Source organism: Chiloscyllium plagiosum, chromosome 4, assembly GCF_004010195.1.
Source record: "Chiloscyllium plagiosum isolate BGI_BamShark_2017 chromosome 4, ASM401019v2, whole genome shotgun sequence".
Lineage (NCBI taxonomy): Eukaryota > Metazoa > Chordata > Chondrichthyes > Orectolobiformes > Hemiscylliidae > Chiloscyllium > Chiloscyllium plagiosum.
Genome location: NC_057713.1, coordinates 101184647 through 101206943, shown reverse-complemented (window position 1 = coordinate 101206943; position 22297 = coordinate 101184647). Strand labels below are relative to the sequence as shown.

The 22297-nt window shown below is 38.3% G+C and overlaps 1 protein-coding gene across 2 annotated transcripts in view; it reads left to right on the top strand.

The window, feature by feature from the left end:
• The window catches only part of LOC122549258 (septin-7), a 140868-nt gene extending 119285 nt beyond the window's left edge, over positions 1 to 21583 (top strand). The window contains exons 10-15 of one of the 2 annotated variants that reach the window (XM_043688753.1): positions 1785 to 1836; positions 12609 to 12734; positions 14796 to 14816; positions 16547 to 16682; positions 17139 to 17284; positions 20474 to 21583. In XM_043688753.1, the coding sequence (XP_043544688.1) occupies positions 1785 to 1836; positions 12609 to 12734; positions 14796 to 14816; positions 16547 to 16682; positions 17139 to 17284; positions 20474 to 20513 (521 nt within the window). In that variant the 3' untranslated portion in view covers positions 20514 to 21583. The remainder of the gene's footprint in view (positions 1 to 1784; positions 1837 to 12608; positions 12735 to 14795; positions 14817 to 16546; positions 16683 to 17138; positions 17285 to 20473) is intronic. The other variant, XM_043688754.1, reaches the window with a different exon arrangement.
• The last annotated feature ends 714 nt before the right edge of the window (positions 21584 to 22297 follow it).

Below are 22297 nucleotides of genomic sequence, written 5' to 3'. Positions count from 1 at the left end.
GAACCAGTGGGCTAAAGAGTGGCAGATGGAGTGTAATTTAGGTAAATGTGAGGTGCTGCAATTTGGAAGGGCAAATGGTGGCACGACTTGTACACTTAATGGTGAGGTTCTGGAGAGTTGCTGAATAAAGAGACCTTGGAGTGCAGGTTCATAGTTCCTTGAAAGAGGAGAGTCGCAGATAGATAGGATAGTGAAGATGATGTTTGGTATGCTTTTCTTTATTGGTCAGAGCATTGAGTATAGGGGTTGGGAGGTCATGTTGCGGCTGTACAGGAAATTGGTTAGGCTACTTTTGGAATATTGCGTGCAGTTCTGGTCACTCTCCTACAGGAAGGATGTTGTGAAACTTAAAAGGGTTCAGAAAAGATTTACAAGGATGTTGCCAGGGTTGGGGGACTTGAGCTATAGGCAGAGGCTGAATGGGCTGGGGCTGTTTTCCCTGGAGCGTCGGAGGCTGAGGGGTGACCCTATAGAGGTTTATAAATTCATGAGGGGCATGGATAGGGTAAATAGACAGACAAGGTCTTTTTCCTGGGGTGGGAGAGCCCAGAACTAGAGGGGAAAACTTAAGAGACCTAAGGGACAACTTTTTCAAACAGAGGGTGGTGTGTGTCTTATGAGCTGCCAAAGGAAATGGTGGAGGCTGATATAATTACAATATTTAAAAGGCACCTGGATGGGTATATGAATAGGAAGGGTGTAGAGGGATACAGGCCAAGTGCTGGCCAATGGGATTAGATTAGTTTAGGATATCTGGTCGGCGTGGACGAGGTGGACTGAAGGGTCTGTTTTTGTGCTGTACATCTCTATGACTCTGACAGGAGACGAGAAGTTAAAAATTGCTGGTTCAAGAAATTAAGCACCATTCCTCTGACCTGTTGAATCTAGTTTCCTTTCTTGACCAATTCTTGCTGTCTGAAAAAAGTTGAGCAGGTGAGAAAACAAATGTGCAGTTTTTCAAGGAGGTGATCACATTTGTAGTTCAGATTGAGTCATCTAATGTGAAAGCTTTTTAAACTTCCATGTATCCATTATGGGAGTCATTGTATTTCTTTAAATTGCTGACCTTGTGATCTCTAGCTTTGCTGCTTATCCTCTTGGGTGAAATATTTCCTGGGCCCTTTTTAGTAACATGCACTGATTGACATTGCTACCGTCATTGCTTGTGTCTAGCAAGTTATGGGTACAATATTGGGTATGATAGCTACTTCTGTATAAGTCCAGGTAAGTGAAAGTATTTTGCTATTTTGTTCAATAAAAAGTAATTTGAAGTTATGTACAGTTTAAAATCCATGCTGATTTGTTGAAAATGTATTTGAATTATTTGGTTATTTTGTTTTTTAATTCATTCTTCACTCTTATTTAATATGTAACACTGTTGAACTGCAGACAACCAGTTTACGACGATAGTATGGCCTTGAAGTATTTGTACTGAATTTTAATGCATCTTAAATTTGATCAGCTGTATCAGTGGCTGTTTTAACATGAGCTGAATTTCGAAATGGCTGTCCTTTCTGACACCCTGCTACCACTGAATTAAGTGACAATGAAAATTGTGGCATTGTGGGAAAATCTGTGTCGTATTAAAGAATACATTCAGGCCTGGGAATCCTTTTTTGTTTGCTCACTAATAAGAGTTGCATTAATGCGATGTGGTGCACTACATTGATAAACATTTGCAATATCTTTGCATGTGGCAGCTTTATTCTAAATCATTAAGTACACCTAACTATATGTGTGCAGTATAAAAATCACTAATGGAATAAATTTTCCCTTTTTTACAGTCGAAAATAGTGAGCACTGTGACTTCACAATCTTACGAAACATGCTGATCAGGTAAGGCAGACACGTTTGACTGATCAGCAATTAGTATCTGATTTGTTCCTACAAATGTGGCTTCAGCCTGGTGTGACTTATTAAGCTCGGCCTTATTTTTGCCACATAGAAAAAGTGAAAATAAATATTTTGAATCAGTAGTGTTTGAAATTTGCCTCTGAAGTATCAACCAATATTAGAAGCGCAAGGTGTTCAACCAGATTTACATCAACATTTCTAAATGCATGTCAGTATGGTCCCTGTTTATTCCAAGCAAATCAACCCTTGTATGTTTTTGCTCTTGCACAGCTGCATTGTTTTGGGTGGCATGAATTCTCTCAGATGATCAAATCAACTTGACTTGGTAGCAGTGTTGTAACTTCGTTTCAACATCTGCAAATGTAATAAAAAGGGATTTTTAACTTATTGTAAATATCGCTGAATTGCAACAACAGCAAATTTATTTTTTCAAATAAAGCGCAAGGTTTTCTTTAAACTTGTTGTTCACTGAGTGAAATGGAAATCAAACTGTTTTGCGAATTATACTGCTCTCATTTTGTTGAAGTGTAGAAATTAAGAGGACTGGAAAAGATGATTCTGCCAACCCAAGAGTTCAAATGCAGTTTGTTGACCTGTATCCTCCATTTGATTTTCTTGCCAAATGAATGTGCCAGACAGGCATGAAATTACTGCGCTGTCCATTCCATACATTCCTTATTTAACCTTTGAACATCTGACCTCACCACTCAGAGCTGCTCCCAAGATCCATCCCAGGCCTCGTTTTCATACCACTACCAGATTAAGCTATTTTTTAGGGTTGATTCTGTCCACTTTTTTTTTTTCTTAAGGTTTTTTAAATATTTGAAGATTCATTTGTTATCTATCTTTTGCTCTTTGTGAGCAAGCTCTGTTAACTTAGTCTGTGGTAGATTGGGCATCTGACATTGGGTAACCAGTGGGTAGCTCTTTGCATCTGCAGTAACAGGATGTCCTTCCTGGAGTATTAGTGAGAAATACACATGATGCTCCCCAGAGCCACTGAGCTCCAAGTTGTCCTGTTATCATGTACTTTGTCCTACCATGCTAAGTTGATTGGTTCCACAAGTTCACAATTCACAAATCCTTTACTATATCCTTGTAGACTAGCACATAATTTATAGTTTCAATGTTATTGGTTCCCAGTCTCATTTATTGTTCCACAGAGACATTAAAGTTTGCAGCATTGAAAATAGAAAATTCTGAAAATATTCAGACCTGTCAGCATCTATGGAGACAGAAACAGAATTAATATTTCAGTTTTTAATGACTTTTCAAGAAAGCTGGAAAACTGAGTTTTAACAAGTTTTAAGGAAGCTCAGGTGTTGGAAAAATGTGGAGAAAGGAGCGAAAGGGAGGGTCTGTGAACTAACTGACAACATGGAAGTGGTGTAAGGCAAAAGATGGTGAGACAAGGAATCAGAAGATGGGAACCAGAGAAGGTGGAAATCAGAATAACATAATCAACACCGACAGCTGCTGCCCAAAACAAAAATCAGTTATCTGAAAATTTATTGAACTCTTTGTAAAATGTAAAAGGGTTGTGAAGTACCAATTTGAAATGAGATGTTGCTCTTCAAATCAGCGTTCAACTCCAGAACATTACAGTTGCAATTTTTAAAAGACATTTGGATAGACACATGAATAGGCAAGATTCAGAGGGATATGGGCTAAAAGCAAGGAAATGGAAGAACTTTAATTTGGGAAACTTGATTGGCATAACCGTAAGGGTCTGTCTCACTCTGACTGTATGATTATGCCTGTAATTCAGAGTGGAACATAGTTAACATGGGTTATTGAGAGCTATGGATTAGGTTCGAGTTGAATGGAGGGCAAAGGGCAATTAACAAATCTGTACATGTTCACTCAGTATTGAGAAAATGATATTTTCAGCACTGAGTATAGTAAATGAAACTTTGGACCATGCACAAATAAATCACCTTTAACAGAGTATTTGGGACCTGGGATAATAGGCTTAGTTTCTCCACCTATTTCTGCAATATCTTGAGTTTGCCCTTTTGTACTTTCCCTAACTACTACACCATGGTATTTATATAAAACCTATTACAGGTACTTCCTGTTTCCAGTGCTGATGAGGTCATCAACCTTTGATATTAATCCTGTTTCTCTCACTGTAGGTGGTAGTTTCAGTATTTCACATTTCCAGCACCTATGGTGTTTTGCTTATTTTAAAACATAAGAGAATACCATTGAGGTCATGCCATTTCTTTGCCAGGCTAATCCAACTGCCCCTGACCACCTGAGTGTTTTCTATTTCTCCTTCAAAAACCTAGTACAGTCTTTACTTTGAAGCAGCATTGGTCACTGGTCCACCCAATTCCTGTTGTAATGCATTCAGTGCTCCAACAACCATTGACTCCCAAATTAGGAGAAATGGGTGCTGCTTTCGTTATTAAAACTACTGTTCAAAAAACACATTGCACTTCAGAGTTTTTAGTTTCTCAAAGCAGCTTTCCAGTTCCTCAGCATGCTCATCATTGTTGAAAACCTGTCTCCCACCCGATTGTTGCTTGAAAATCTTGGTTGTTTTATCTCTGAACTTCTAAATTTTTGACAACTTAAAAACAATTGTATTGCTGGTAAATGGCAACTCAGTACTCACTTTCTGCTATTCTGCTCTCCATAATCAGTAATTTTCTTTAATGTTTGATGGGTTGTGGGTGTCATTGGCATGTATATCTATTCTTAATTACTACAAATAAGTTTCTTACTAGGCCATTTCAGAGGCATTTAGTCACACTGCTGAGAGTCTGGAGCCTAGGTTGCCCATACTAGTAGGAATGGCAGATTTTCTTCACTAAAAAACATTAATGAATCAGATGAGATTTTATGAAAATGGCAGTTTTGTTTACACCATTGATGAAACAGTTTGAGTGCCCTAAATTTACATTAGGCCAAATGCTATGCTGAGATTTGAATCCCTAGACCATTATGCTGAACCTCTGGATTATTAGTCCAGTAACACTGGGTAGCATGGTGGCTCAGTGGTTAGCACTGCTGCCCCACAGCACCAGGGATCCAGGTTCGATTTCAGCCTTGGGTGATTGTCTGTGTGGAGTTTGCACATTCTCCTTGTGCCAGTGTGGGTTTTCTCTGAGTGGTACGGTTTCCTCCCATTGTTATGCAGGTGTGGTGGATCGGCCATGCTAAATTGTTCATAGTGTCCAGGGCTGTGCAGGCTCGGTGGGACGCCATCGGAAATGCAGGATTATGGGGGTGGGGGGGGGGGGGGGGGGTCTGCTTGGAATGTCTTTGGAGGCTCTGTGTAATGGGTCGCATGACCTGCTTCCACACTGTGTGGATTATGATTGTCACTGTATCCCTATCCTTTGAGCATATAAATAATTATTAATCTATCTAAGTACCTTTCGTAGCCAATCCTTGCGTTTCTCCCAAAATCTCCTTAAAGTTACCCCTTTGACCATATGTTGGTACTCATGTGTTCTGTATCTCTATAGTTTCTTGTTAAGTTGGTTTTGTAACACTTATTAGACCCATGGAGCATTCTACTTTGTAAAAGGTGCTATGTTAATAATACTTGTTGCTGGACAGAATCGCCTGTTATTTTTAGTCACACATAGCTATCAGAGTTCTAACATCCTTGGCCCACTTACCCTGATGTGTTCATACTGAGGTGTTTCTCACGAGTCTCCAGAATTTTCTCCATGATGATATGTTGGACTCCTATCATTTGTCATTTTCAGGCCAGTCCTGTAAAAATCTCACGTACATACAGCATTCCATTCTCTGTTGTCCTTGTTCTGACAGTTACTTCAACATCTTTCAACAGCCAGTTTCATTGGCAGCTTTTTCTGTTATCCATTCAGTCTTTATTATCCATGCATTCAACACAGCTTACATCACACCTTGTTCGCAATTGCCATGCCCTTCAAATTCTGTCCTTGTTCCTCTTTTCTCAGGGGCAACATCACAAAATCCTGTAATTAACAGTACAGAAATGTTTTACATTTCTTTTCCTGACTGCTTGTCATTATATCCCTGTTCGAGTTTAAGATAGTCATTACCCTTTGAGCCTTGCTATTTATCAGTTCTAACTAACAACTATTAGGGATGACTTCCCTGTAAAATGCTCCAATATTCTGATGGCATGTTGCTGCTATAATATTCCGATATGTTTGATTGCACTTTTATTCTGGAACCCTGCCATTGTACACTGAATTAACTCCATTTGCACTTGAAGCATCAGTTTTGCAAATATGATTAAAGATAATGTTCAGATTTAACCATCTCATGAAAGCATCATGCTTGAAGTACATCTCATTATAACATTGCATAGCTTTCCATACATTACTGAATTTCAACAAGAGCACCGACTACCCCTTAAGGCCTCAAGAATATCAATTGATATTAGGAACTCAACTCCACTGGTGGAAATGACATTAAACAAATTTGACAAGTCCAGTCAAACACTATAACATGCTGTGGTGATCTAATATGATCAGTGCCACCCATTGGGAGTAGTTCAGTAACAACCTATGCAATTTCATGCACCTGTTGAGAACTTTTGACATTTGGCAGCCATGCATACAGTTTAGTGTCTGTAAACTAATGTTCATTGTGGTCTTGGAAATCCAAGTCATTTTATACTTCACTCTGTCTTGACAAAATGAAATATCACCACAATCTTGTTTGCAAATTTTGATGTCAAAAGCAAATTTTGTTGAGTCTTGTTCACATATTTTCCAGTACCTTTTTCCTATCTAACACTTTGAGATCCTTTTGATTTCAGATGGTAAGAATAATAGCTTCCAGTTAGGTAGGAGGAAATACTACCAGTCTTCCCTATGCTATCCTGCATGTGGCATATTCCCAATTAAGTGGCCAACTGGTGAAGCTTTTGAGCAGGATCTGCTTGGGGATTAAATGCTGCTTCATCCATATTCCAAGAATGAAAAGATAATGCAGTCCCTCAATCACTTTATTGCTCTAACTTGGACTCTAGTGTCCTTACCAAGGAACTATATTCCAAATTTGGTCTCTTACAAAGCTTGTGTTTGATTGTCCCATCAGCCCAAATATTTTGTTCAATTCTACTATTTTAACAACTGCGTAACTCTGTGTGGCGTAATGAAAATGGCAGTCTTTTATTACACAAACCAAAAATAAAACAATATTGTCATAAGCATTCTTAAGGGGAAATTCCCCTTTCTTTGAGGTGCACACCTGAACATTTACAAAACAAAGTGCCTTTGGTATCCTTTAACTTGGCAAGCACCTTCTGCTGTTACATGTGAGCACCCAATTACCCTAAATCCAACATGGTATCTTAATGACACACAAGTTTGGAATAGCTTCTTTGAAAGATTGTATGCAAACAATAAGAACAGCTGAAGTATGTAATTTTTTGCAGTTTGTTGTTAGTAACATTGATTCTCAATGTAACAGCTCAATTCCCACCCCACCATCAACTCACAATGTGTGATCACTGCACAAAGCATAAATTACTGGAAACTGCATCCACCAATGACAAGTTTGCAACTTTTATCAGATGTCTGAACAGGTTCAATTCGTTTTCCCTTGCAATTCATGTGGTGACTTCAGCTGATAATCATAATGGAAAGAGGCAGGGTCCCTTGAATAACAGCTTGAAGGTGTGTTGTGTAGGTAAACAAATTGAATTGCAGAAAAACAATGTGAAAGCAACAAAAATCCTGGTATCAAATATCATTTAAAGTATTTAAGATAATCAGTTATTTCTATTCGTGGCCTTAAGAGAGCCTTTGTGATTATTTTTATTCTGTATTTGAATTTCCAGCTTTTTAATGGACTATCATCTTTGACAAAGCTGGGTGTTTATTGGCAGCTGTTAGTTTTGTGAGATCACTTTGGTCAGCTACATGTGTTTGCATTCTCTCACCAATAATACGTTTTTTATTTCAGAACTTCAAAAGCTGTCAAGTATGCCACGTATGTCAATACATAAGATACTTGAGTAATGTTAGATCCATTTTGATCTATATTTGAAGAGTGGTTATCAAAACACAAGGGATTTTGGCACTTGTTCTACTTTCTCTTACCCCTGCCCTCCCCCCCCCCCCCCCCCAAAAAAAAACCCCCGGCTTAGTGAGGCACCTGTTGAGGTGTGGTAGCTCATAAGGTGTAGGTGCAGCCCCTCACATGCTGTTCTGTAGAATTGATTGGCTTGTCCGACAATTCCAGAGGACACTTCTAGGCTAAAGAGTCAACCACCTCTAAACCCTTCCTATTCATATATCCATCTAGATGATGTGTTAATCTTGTAATTTTGTTCTTTCCCACCACTTCCTCTGGCAGCTTGTTCCATATGGGCATCACCCTCTGCGTAAAAAAGTTAGCTCGCATGTCCTTTTTAAATCTTTCCCCTCTCACTTTAAAGTTATGCCCTCGAGCTTTGGACTCCCCCATCCTTGGAAAAAGACTTCGGCTATTCGCATTCCTCATGATTTTATAAATCTCTAAGATCACGCTCAGCCTTTGATGCTCTCGGACAAAAAGCCCCAGCCTATTCAGCCTCTCGCTGTAATTCAAACCCTTCAGTCCCAGCTGCATCTTGTAAATCTTTTCTGCACCCTCTCAAGTTTAACAATGTCCTTTCTCTCAAGGGCTACCATATTTGTAAGCAATATTCTAAAAGTGGCCTCACCAATGTCCTGCATAGCTCTAGCATGATGTTCAAACTCCTCTATTCCAAGTTCTGACCAAAGAAGGCAAGTGTGCCAAACACCACCTTCATTACGCTGTCTCTGTGCAACTGCGCTCTCCAGGAACTGTGCATCTGAATCCCTAGATCTCTTTATTTGGCAACACTCCCCAAGGCCCTATTTCGTGGAATAGTCCTGTCCTATTGTATACAGTTTTGGCCTTGTGAAGGGAGACGCTCTGTTTAGAACTAATTCACTGGGGTTTCATAGAATGAAGGGAGGCTTGTATAGAGGCTTGGACAATTCTCACATGACTGGACAGGAAGGATGTTCCTGCTAATGGGAGAGTTCAGAACCAGGAATCATGGTTTAAGGATAAAGGTTAGGCCAGTTAGGATCAAGATATGGTTGCATTTCTTCACTCAGAGGTGCATCTATGGAACGCTCTGCAACTGAAAGTTGAAGATAATAAATATTTTCAAATAGGGATATCATGGATCTTTGGGCGAAAGGAATCGAAGGGTATGGAGAGCAAATGGGAACTGTGTATGCAGTTGGTTGATGACAGTCATAACCATACTGAATGGGGAGCAGGTTCGTTGTGTTTAATAGCTCCTCATTCTATTGTCTATGTTTTTGAGTTTTATTTTTTCAATGTATTTTACTCAATGATGTACTAGGAAAATTAATGTTTTTACATACATTTTACTTTCCATTCTAAACTACACCCCCTCCTTTTCTGGTTAAATATGTGAAACTAATTGAAGTGAAGCCTGACTCCATATCTTGTATTGATTCCACATATATTTTGATAATGCAGTTGTAAAATTGTGGCAATAGGTTCCTGCATCATTAGTAAATTAAAAGATCAATGAGTCATGACATTACCACTGCAATCATTTTTAAGCATGTTTTCGTGTGATGTGTCTAGTGAAGATCACATGCATTATTATCTAATTATTCTTTACACTGGTGGAGTTGTGTGCAAATGTTGTCTGTTCAATTCTCAATAAGCCACAGTTGAATCTTGTAGACCAGGTTGTTTTCTGTACTTTGCAAATGTTTAATGAGAGTTTCTCCTTTTTTTAATCAGGCTGGGGAAAATGAGCAAAACTAGAAATGGGTGTAAGAAATTGTGTCACAATTTTATCATTCAAATTTAAACCAAGATTTTAACCCTACTATTTAAAAAGCTGATTGGGTTCTAACCAACTTCAGTATACTGATCTCAGTGTGAAGGAACATGTACCATTGTAATAATCAAAATTGGGGGAAAAAAACTAAATGAAATGATGTATCTGTTTTCAATCATTTGCTTTCAGGATGTCTGTGTAATGCAGAATCTTAGATCTTAACTTTTTTTTTAGATTCTTCGAAGGAGGGTTCACAAAGTATTAATTCCTTAATCCTTTAACTGACTTAGGAATGCAGCTTTTCATTTCTTGCATAAATTGAATTTGGTCTTGAACTCCTTAATTTTTTCCACGGTTTGATGAAGCTCAGATAATGGATTTGGAGTAGAAATTAGACTCTTATAGGTATCTGTTTCTTTTGGTGAAAGATTTTCTTTTTTAATAAAAATAAACACATTCAGTGAGTCCTTCTATGACAGTGGTTACATCCAGCATTTGTCCGAAAACAAACAGGTGACTATAGAACCCTGTCTTGTTAATGGAAACATGTTTGTCCTACAGGGTTTTGACAAGTAAGGTAAACTTTCATACCTCCCTGATACTAGGGTTAGTGATGTTTCAGAGCAGCTAAAGGGCACCTGGAGGGTCAGGGCAGACAGCCAGGGTTCGCGGTACATATTATGCAAATAACTGAAAGAAAATGAATAATTCTCGGCCAGTTAGTCTGATATTGGTGGGGAAAATGCTGGAGTCCATTATCAAAGACTTCATAGCAAAGAACTTGGGAAAATAGTGGCTATATCAGACAGTTAACATGGATTTACGAAAGGGAAATCGTGCTTGACAAATCTACTGGAATTCTTCAGGGATGTAACAAGTAGAGTTGATGAAGTGGATGTGGTTTATTTGCACTTGCAGAAGGATTTTGAGAGAGTTCCACCAGAGATTAATGTTTAAAATTCAAGTGCCTGAGTTGCAGTGTACTGAGATTGATAGAAAAACGATAAACAGTCAGGGAAGAGTGTGAATGAACGAAAATGATCTAGGCAAGGGATCTAAATGTAATGTCTCCGAATTTGCAGATTCCACAGAACTCTGGAAGGGTGAGCTGTGAGGAGGATGCAGAGATGGTTCAATGAGACATGGAAAAGCTGAGAGAGTGGGCAAATGCAGAAGAATTTGGATAATTGGGAGGTTGTCCACTTTGGTCGTAAAAAGAGTAAGGCAGACTATTAGATAATATGAACTGAGAGGAGAATGTGTAGTGAGACCTGGTGCCAGTTGCTCAAAGTAAGTTTACAGGTACAGCAAGCAGTGAAGGAGGCAAATGGTATGTTGGCTTTCCTAGTGAGAGGAAGTACAGGAGCAGGGATGTCTTTCTGCAACGGTATAGGGCCCTGTTGAGCCGACTCCTGGAATATTGTGTGTAGTTTTGGTCTTCTGATCTGCAGAAGGGTTTTCCGGCCAAAGAAGAAGTGCAGCCAAGGTTTACCAGAGTGATTCCTGCGATGGCACAACTCAGACAAAGGCAAATAGGATCAGTTAGGACTAAGTTTTCTCTAGTTTAGCATCTCATAGAAACGTCTACATTTTGAACAGGATGAGACAGGGGAAATGCAGGGTAAATCCGTGGGTCAGAACTAAAAGGTACAAGGTTCATCATTTTGGAGGAGGAGAAATTTCTTCACCCAGAGAGTGAAGAGTCCGTAGAGTTGCTGAACTGTTTATTTCAAATTCCACATTCACAAATGGGAATTTCGGAACTGGAAAATGAGAATGATCCTGGTGTAATGTAAAAGTTTGTATATTTTACTGTGCTCCTTTGGTATAATGGTTTCTTCAATTTAAATTGTTCTGAGCGTGGAAAAACGAGAGCAAGCAAAAGCACCCTTTGTTTGCATTTTGAAAACATTTTATTAGCAACTATTCTTGAGCTTTGAAGCATGACTTATCAAATCTAAGCGCCTCAGGTAAATGTCACCTAGGGAATCTCTATGGATTAGTTTGAACATTAATTTATTTTGGCAATGTATCAAAAATAGGAGTTTAGAACCAAGTCTCCTTTTTCAAAAGCTGACTTGTTTAGAAAGGAACAGGCACTCTATGCTACAGTCTTGTATTCTTTGTTTCATAAGTTTGGAGACTGCAATGCTACTTGTATTCTGCTTCAGTGTTACGAGAAAGAATAGAGTGACGAATGTGCAGACTTATTTCTATTCTTCTGTGCAAGATCAACTCTCTGCCAATTGTAGCATAAAGATTTGATTATTGGATGGCTGTCAACCAGTTGGTGCTGCATCTCTGCATACAAAAGGAGTGACTGTGTCTGTGAAAGATGCTGTGAAAAAGCAGATTTGTGCCAGCCCTCTGGAGGTTAGTTACACAGTTGTCATCTTGCACCTGATGTGCAAGCTGTTAGGAGCAACCTATGCTGTTTGTCTTTTTTCTTTGAATGCACATTTTGTGTGAACTAGTTTTCATTCAAATGTACTTACAGCCTGAAGGGTTGTTGATGTTAAGATATAGTCATACCTTTTTAAAGTTTAGACATAAAGATGATTTTATGATCACAGGCTGGAGGTTGGTGGAGAGGGCACAGATTGGTGAAGCTCCTGTTGCTATCCAAATTCTAAAGTTTTGGCAGTTTCACCATATTGATTTTTCTCAACATCCTAGCTTTGAAATTCACTCAACCCTGAGATTTATTACAGAAATGGATTTTAAAATGACATGTAGTTCTTTAGATAAACAGCTTAAATTGAAGCAGACTTGCATTAGGAATCTATTAAAATTGTATTCAGTAATATTTTTGATTAAAGGTTATCAAATGAAGTATTTGGTCACTTGGCCAAATATTATCCATTACTGTAATGCTGATGATGAAACTTGATTGAAACAGTGTTCAGAGCTATGTGAATTGTCTGCTGACTTGTGTAACCTCTGTTTTTCTCTGTCTCCGCAGAACTCATATGCAAGATCTGAAAGATGTAACAAACAATGTTCACTACGAGAACTACAGGAGCAGAAAGCTGGCTGCAGTCACATATAATGGTGTTGATAACAATAAAAACAAAGGACAGTTGACCAAGTAAGAAAGTACTTTCCATCCTCTTTTACTGTTTTAGGCTTTTACTCAACCCTTCAGCCTCTTTATACCAAGTAAGTGGTGGTCATCAAAACTACTAAAACATTTAAAAGTTTTCTATATGTTTCAAGGAAATACTTACTATTTAAACATTATGTTTCAGCCAGCAAGCATCTGAAATCCTTGTACAATCTGCTGTGCTTAAAATGCTTTGCTTTGTTCTACATCCGCAAGAAGCACTTGGCTTCCCAAAAGTTTGTGTTCTGAACTGATGGAGTGGAGTTTTCGGTTCTGTAATAATGAATAACGGTTGTGGGTGCTTTAAAATATTTAACAAACGAAGAATAGGCAACAATCAGTTCAATGTTCATAGGTCTGATTTATCTCATGTAAGAAAAGAATTGTCATTATTTGCTTGTACCTATATTGTTTATCTGTGTTTAGTTAAGGTCTGGAGTTGTTTTTCAAAGATGGGATGTGAGGTAATATTGAGAGATTTGGAACTCGGATGCATAACTATTTTGGTCTGCACAGAAAGTCAACTCTATATTACTATCCCAAACCAATGACATATTTAACCATTTTCTTCTGTACTTGCCCATGCCATGCAATTGACCACAACCAAGTGAATGGCCAGACAATTTCCAGATCAATGCAGATATGGTGCGAATGGGTTGGACCAAAGGGTCTGTTTCTATGCTATATGATTCTACACAATCTATATCATTCAACAGTGAATGCATGAGATCAGCTTGTAGTGATGCTTGATTTGATTTAGAATTATTAAGCCTTTATACTTGGATTTGCTGGCAGGACTGCGAGCAATTGCTTGTTTTGTGGGAAATTAGAGTCAAAGTGTCATAGAAATGTACAGCACGGAAACACACCTTTCGGTCCAACCCGTCCATTTTGACCAGATATCCCAACTCAACCCAGTCTAGTCCCACCTGGCCTATTTCCCTCCAAACCCTTCCTGGTGGAAATGAGCACAGTGTTTAGCTATTGTCATTTGACTTTGTTTTTTAAACTTTGACTTTGAAATTTCTTAATCAGCTAATTTCTTTGTGGTTTTAAGACCATGTGCATTTCAACTAATTGTTCTCGGGCTATCATTTAAGAATTGTTTTCCTGGCCCATGTTTTTCACCATGTTCTATCACATGACTGGTATAAAGGAAATACACATTTTTAAAAACATGGAGTTTGAAGACAGTATTTCTCAAGATACCTGTTATTTCAAAAACTGAAATGGTAAAAGAATATAGAATAATTGAAATGTTCTTGAATTTAATTGCTTTCAAAATCTGAAGACTGCTTTTCAGCTTAAACCTTAAATTGAGTGCACTGTTCAGAAGAAATACTGTCTTTGTAAAGCTGAAATAAGTTGTTCAAACATTAGGACTTTGAGTCAAGAAATTTGGAATGTAAAGTGATTGTGAATAAAGTTGACCTGTGCCAACTTAGTCAGAATACCTGTGCTGTGCAAGGTAATATGTTGCAATTGAATGTCTACTGTCGGCTAAATATGATAAGTAGTATTTCAGAACAAGTAATGCTGCTTAATAAACCTCAGGTTTATTCAGGACTGTGAAGAATAGGCAGTCAGATATTTGTCTTTGTCCTGTTTTATTTCTTGTCCAGCTGATTAGTTTTGTAAACAATTAATGAGGCTAATAGCTGAAGAGCCATTCATTTTTATTTTTGTCACTGGCTCACCAAATAGTGAAACTTGATTTTCACATGATAGCTGAGCATTTTATGTCTTGCAAAGCAAAAACTCACCAAATAATCATATTTTAAATTCTTTAGCCAATTCAGTTAGTTTCAGTTCGGGGTAAGGTCAAAGGTGGACAGTTCAAATTATAGTTGGATACCTTGCATATCATGGAAATTTCTGAATATTTATAGATTTGTATTGGATGTCACACATTTGAGCCACTGAATGAAATTGCACAATATCCAATTTTTAAATGTTCTATTTCATCTTTATAACTTCTCCATGTAATTTAATGCAAATCTGTATTTTCCTCATCCTAAGTGTCTGTGTATCTGTTTCTCTTTTTAGATTTGACACAGTTGAAGGCATGTAAGTGGTTGTTTAAATTATTTGTAAGAATGTCCCAATACATTTTAAGCAAGAACTTGAATTTCAGTTCCATTGGATGCAAAAGTCTTGTCTCGCTGACATCAAGTGGGGATTTCTTTGTTATCATCACAATGTAGCCTTAATTTTAAAAGCACTGTTTGTTCCAAAAATGTATCTTATTGCCAAAAATTGGTGAATGATTGATTGAAATGTCTGGATGTAATGCCTAAGATGTAAAAGTTAACTTAAATATTTGTCTTCAAACTGTGTGATAGAATTATGTTAGACAGAAGTTTATAAGTTTGATTTTTATAATTCAGCAATGATATTTTTGGAGCAGTATTCACAGCACATGTTCTTGCTAATTAAGCATTTTTTTTGTAAATGTATGGGTGATTGATAGGAAAGATGAAAATAATTCCATGCATAAATGCTTGTATGTATGATCTTGAACTGCGTTTTGCTTCCCTCTGTTTAGACAGTTAAACCAGTTCTGTTTGGAGTGGAGGCCAGCCAATTGTCTTATTTCTTGTGGTGTAGCAGTGCCAGGCACTTATTCTTTTCTCTTTTCACTTTTTGTTCATTGGAAGTAAGGTGTAAATGGTGTTGCGATCATTATGATTGATATTAATGAATCAGCTTATGATTGCATCCTTCTGATGGCTATCTAGGAGAAATGGAAGCTGGTGACTTTAACTAAAGGATATAGGGTAATGTCGTACCCCAGCAGTGTTCTACAGTAAAGCAGAATAACTTCTTTTGACTGCTGATACCATCAGTATACTGATCTTGAAACTTAATGATTTCTGTCGGGATGACTGGGATATTTTTCTTCAAGATTCTTCTGACTGGTTTTGCATTTCGTTTTGCCTTTTTTTTTAATTTCCCTAGGTATCGAGCACTTGGCTTTGGAAATCCTGTGATTTTATTGATGTTTAGCTTTGCAATCACTTGCATCCGAGTCGACTTTTTGGCAATTTTTTAAAAATTGAGTGCTTCTGAATGTGTGTGAGATCTAAATGTGCAAATATGGAGATGGGTGTCTGCAGTACTACGCGTTCAATGAATGCTTTAGAACACTTGCCTTTCCTTTTCTCTCTCCATCTAATGAAAATATGTCAGTCAAGAACTTTGATACTGAAGAGAGTTGAGCTTAGCTGTACAAGTATTAAATTTCCTGTTGAAATAGGTATTAATTGGACCTTCTCTCTGGAATGTTTTGCCCCAGTTTTGAGATACTTCATTCCATGTCCAATCAATGAGTAGCTTAATTGGTAAAATCAGCTGCATGAACGGTACTTCACTCAAGGGCAAAAACACTACACTTATTTGTAGTGTTTAAAGGAAGTCTTCCTAGATTTATAACAAAAGCTGGAGCTGTTAGCATAAATAACTTGAGGAAGCCTATAAGTAAACTAAATTGTCAGTCTCAGCATTCATGTACTTACGTAATGTATTCAAAAGGGAAAATGTCCCTCTATCCTTGAGCTTTTCATCTTGATTTAATAGATGTAGGGACAGTGATTTCTACAGAGATGTGAAGACGTCATTGTTATTCCATTTCTCTAACTTTTAAATTCAACATTTAGATGATATGGAGATCATTTGATTGCATTGATGTGTTTATGATGAGTTTGGGACACCTCAAACTGAAAACAGTATTTTCAAATCTGATGTGCCTGTATTATACGATGTGGAACTTATTCATGAATCCTTTTTACTGATTGTAGAAGCCCTCTGGCCCAAATGGAAGAAGAACGGAGAGAACATGTGGCAAAGATGAAGAAAATGGAGATGGAAATGGAACAAGTCTTTGAAATGAAAGTCAAGGAGAAGATTCAGAAGTTGAAAGATTCTGAGGCAGAGGTATAGAATAGTTTTAATTTTCTGACATTTGTATTCGTGGATTTCAAAATAGTCACTGCTTATGATGTAGCAGTGTGTGATCACTTCACATTCTGAAGTATTGATTGGTTAACTAGGCAAATCCCATCAGCCTGCTGGTACAGCAATTAATTGGGGCTCATAGTTGGAAGGGGGAGGGAAACAGCTTTGTTACTCTGCAAATTCCAGCAGCAAGTGTTTGAACTGAGTAGCAAAGTGAACAGTTTCTCAAAACTTGTTCCTTCATCCTTCCCCCTGCAGTGAAATATTGCTGTTTCATCCTCATCTGAGCAGAGTATGGAATGAGCACTACATTAATGGCTTGACATGGGTGCTGAAGGCAGCAAAGTATTGTAATGAGTATAAGAAATAGCAGGGACACCACTTCAGGGACAGTGATTTGAAGACACTTTAATGTAGTTGCTTTGTGTCTTCTAGCTCCAGCGACGCCATGAACAAATGAAGAAGAATTTAGAGGCACAGCACAAAGAACTTGAAGAAAAACGTCGCCAGTTTGAAGATGAGAAGCAGAATTGGGAAGCTCAACAGCGCATTCTGGAGCAGCAAAAACTAGATTCCACTAGGTAGAACCTCTCCTCACCTATCACATTCTTGATTCTGAAAAAAATGCATTGATTCACCAGTTTTGGACTTAAGTAATGGTAATGCCAGTGCTTGGAGCCATAGCTATTTATAGCACCTATGGAGGGCTTTCAGTACATTATCTTCTGCCTGTTTGTTACAGCAAACCAAAAATAACCCAACTGCCTCATCTTTCCTCATAGTCATCCATTGTTAATTGTTAGATTAAATCTAAGCTGCTAACAATCTCTACATATGAATAAATATCTCCCTATACTTATTTTAATTTTGTTTCCACATCATTCACTTCAAGATCACACGCTTTCCTGTTCCCTCAAATTCTTCATAATTTAGCTAAAATTCTAACTAATCTAATCCTAGTCATAGTTCCAGTGAAAGAATTTTCTCCACCTTCAAAACTCTCCCGATCACTATGGTTATCTTCTCTCTCACAGTGGTGCTGTTAACATTTTACACTACTGCTCAAAATGCACAGGGTGATGGGTGAAATGGTGTCTCCAAAATGCCCTGAAAAATTCACTCATGGGATAACCAATCAGAGAAAAGTTGCCTCAATAGAAGGAATTGACAGAAATGGTGAGGAGCTGCTTCTGTCATAGGATTCTCTCCCCTGTTTGCTGATGACTTGTAACAAATGCAGGAGAGAAGCAAGCAGCCTGTAATGGGGTCGTGAGCAGTTGGAGCATGTGCCAACTAGGGCATGTTGTGGGAGAAACTGGGAGCAGGTTTTGGGAATGGGAAGGACCCGGCTGCTAAAGAAATGGAAGGAATGCTGAGAGAGGGAGATACTGCAAGAGGTTTGTGTGTGACTGGGAGGGCAGGTGTGGGAGAAAACGAGACTTCAGAGATAGACTGGGCAGGCAAGAAGACTGTAAGTGGGTGAGATGGGGAGAAGCAGCAAGACTGAAGTCAGTGGCATGGGTGAGATTGTTGGCTGTAAAGGTAAAAGTATATTTTAAATGTGGCAACAAAGAACACTCAACAAACTGAGTCAGGAATACTTAAGATCACTGAGTTAAAGATTTGTAAATGAATGTGATATCTCCAGCTTCAGGATGTTCAAGGGCTATCATATGAGATAATATTATGGATGCTAATGTCATGAACATTTCGTCAGTTGTCACATTTAAATCAGAAGTGCAGTAAGAATGGTTTATGCCATTGAGAGACAAAAGCTGTGACCTCACTGATCGGGAGGGTGTTTAGGATTATGACTTTTTGTGTGTAAATGTATATTAGTCTTTTTTGGAGGGGAATGGGAAGCCTTTGCTAACTGACACCTGTGGACTTGTGCCAACTTAAATACTATGTCTAGAAAATTGCTGCTGAGAGTGTTGAGTTTAACTTTAATGGAGAGTTGATAATTATGCAGGATATTGAATTCTTGTCATTTTGCTTGAGTTAGAATACAGTGCTGCACACATCAACACATTTACCAGTGCGTCATGTTACCATATGACTATCACATAAGAGTTAGTGCGGGTGAAATGTTTTGTGCCATGATGGTCTCACTGTTGCTTAAACGGCCTGCCTTTTATCAGCTTCCAAAACTGCGCACAATGTGAAACTGTAACCTAATCATAAATGACAATGCTTGCAGTGTCTGAGAATGGACGCACTTTTCTGGCAAACCCTAATTTCACTTCGGTGAACTCTGAAAATGACTGTGGCTCACTACTGTGAATTTCCATTTACAATTCTCAAACAATTTCTTCGATAAGATGACATTGGCTTTAGTCTTGTACTATTCCCCAATACTTGAACTATTACAAATAGCACAATAACAGGCTGTAGTCCAATAGGTTTGGCAGCACAGATAGAGGCCATTTGACTCATGTGTTAACTACCTGACGAAGGAGCAGCACTGCAAAAGCTCGTAATTCCAAATAAACCTGTTGGACTATACCTGGTGTTGTGATTTTTAACTTTATCCATCCCAGTCCAACATTGGCACTTAGACATCATATTACAAATTCTGGATTAGTGGTGCTGGAAGAACACAGCAGTTCAGGCAGCATCCAAGGATCTTTGAAATCGACGTTTTGGGCAAAAGCCCTTCATCAGGAATAATACAATTCGAGTGGCAATTCCTAACTTTGTTCAGCAAAGTACAATCTCCTGGAAGAAAAGCAGATTACCAGCGGAATCATTGACTTTTATACAACTGACTCTAAAATCTGCTGCCCAGTAATGAGCCAAGGTGCAGTAAAGTACTTTCCTGCAATTGTTCCCTCTTTTGTACTTAAGACAGCAGCAGGTAATGTGGGTTATGTTGGGTATTTGGTAGCTTGTCAAGTTACTGATGTTTTTGTGGGCTTAGAATATTAGCTGCCTTTGACCATGAATGAAAGAAGAAGGATAGACATCTATTTATATTGTATCTTTTAGTAACCTCAAGATATCCCAAAGAGTATGCATAAAGGTGTAGTTATTGTGATATTGTTGAAAACACATCACAGCCAATTCATACAAGATAAGATTCCACAGATAATATTTGATGAATCAGTCTGTTTCAGTGAGATTCAGAATGAGGAATAAATATTGTCCAGGATATTGTAGAGAACATGTCAGTTCTTTTAAACAGTGTTAGACAATGCTTTAGATCCTCTATGTGCATGTGAGCCTTGGTGCAGCACTCCCTCAGAACTAGCCTCGACCATCAACCTGATTCCTGGAGTTCAAGGCCCAACAGTGGACCTGAACCCCTTGACATGCTGACTCTGTGGCAAGAGTGTTACTTGTGTGACTCCCACATAATGGTAGTCTGATCCCCACAATGCCCCTGATTTCTGACGATAGTTGCTGGTTAACAGCCTGATCCCCACCAACGTCCTGAGGTACTGAACTAGATATTTTCTAATTAACCTATATAGAGATACATCTCGCACCACTGGGGCAGGTGGAATTGAACCTGGTCCTCCTGGCTCCGAGATGGGGACACTATCATTAAACCGTAAGAGCCTTTAAGATAATGAATTATTGCTATGCATATAAGCTATTCTAGCTGAGACCAACTAACTAATCAATGATCAAGCAAAGGTGTTTAGCATGTTCCAACTGAGGATTAAACAGGACTTAAAATGTGTACTTTCTAAGCAAAAGTTCTATTGGTTCTACTTTTAGCAACTTATAGCACTACTGATGTGTGTGTATTTTGTTTTATTTCAAAGGACCTTGGAAAAGAACAAGAAAAAAGGGAAGATCTTTTAAAATATTTGAAGACCACCAAATTACTTACATGCCAATTTGTCGGCCCTGGACATAATTTTTTTTCTTTATTTTGAAAGGATCCAACTTTGCACCTATTATACCTATAATGTTAATGTATTAGCATGTGAAATGGCCAACCTAATACAATGTTTGTACATTAATTTCTATTTGTAGTCTCTAGAATAGGAAGCTAGAAAAGTATTGAGTTACCTAGGGTAATGCATGTAGAGACACAACATCCGAATTTTTTTTTTAAACAGAAATCTGATGCCTCCCTTTTTATGCAGATAAATGTGTTACTGTCATGCAATCATGTTCTGGTGGTTGATTTGTTTACAGAATATTGACTGTTCTTCCATAGATGTGGGAACTTTGAACGATGTTTATAAGTGGCAGTGCTATAATTTGTTGCAGCTTTCCTCTGCTTCAGAAATAACACAACCTCATATGGTGCAGCTATAGCATTGTCTTGTCTAAACAGATTTTGGTTCTGGGCAACACCAGTTTCTTTTCCACCTTTTCAGTGTTCTCCTGTCCCCACAATGTACAGAAATGTTATAGGGCTTGTGTGGAAACTCAGCCACTTACATAATGTATTGTCTTAGATTTTTGCTGTTTCCAGTGAATAATTAACGTTCTCTAGTGACTCATTTACCTTTTTTGGAACTGCTTCACTTATTATAACAATTAATTTAGATACTTCATATATTGCCCAACTGAAAAATTTAAAAAAAGCATAGCTTTTGTATGTTAGAAAATAATGGGGTGGGAGGTGGGGGTGGTTGTGGGAGGGAGGGAATTCAACAAATGCTTTCTCTTGCATTTTATTGTAACTGACTTAAAGAACTTCATTACATGTAAGCTCTGGAGCCATTAATGCACCATTCTCCAGCTAAGTGCAATCAAGCTTGTATCTCCTTACTAAATGGAATTCATGGTCTCCGAAGGCAGGGCGGTTGGGAGAGGGTGGGAGGGACAAAGTCACATTTAGCTGTATACATGTTACCCATCTCTGTATTTTTGTTTGTATTGTACAGAGTCATATAATAAAGCCATGTTGTAATGACAAATGTTTTTTGCAGCAATTTCATAATCTGTTGACAATATTTGGTTGCTGCCATGTTCATCGAAGTCTAATGTGTGTTTTGAGTTGAGCTGAAGATCCTATTTCAGTATATTAAGGGAGTGTCAGGCTAGATTCTGTGTCTGAAGTGGAAGTTGAAATCTCAAGGTTCTGCCACCGGTGTCGCTCACTAGAAAAATCTTCCTTCATATTACTTTGATTTGTATCCTACATTCATTAAACTACTAAAATGCAGCACATCTCATTTATCTGAAATAAACTCAATCTGCCACTTCTCAGCCCATTGGTCCATCTGGTCAAGATCCTGTTGTAATCTGAGGTAACCCTCTTTGCTGTCCACTACACTTCCAATTTTGGTGTCATCTGCAAACTTACTAACTGTACCTCTTATGCTCACATCCAAATCATTTTTGTAATTGATAAAAAGTAGAGGGCCCAGCACTGATCCTTGTGGCACTCCACTGGTCACAGGCCTCCAGTCTGAAAAACCACCCTCCGTCTTCTATCTTTGAGCCAGTTCTGTGAGATCTAACATTGCCAATCAGTCTCCCATGGGGAATCTCGTCTAACACCTTACTGAAGTCCATATAGATCACCTCTACAGCACTGCCCTCATCAATCCTCTTTGTTACTACTTCAAAAAACTCAAATCAAGTTTGTGAGACATGATTTCTCACGCACAAAGCCATGTTGACTATCC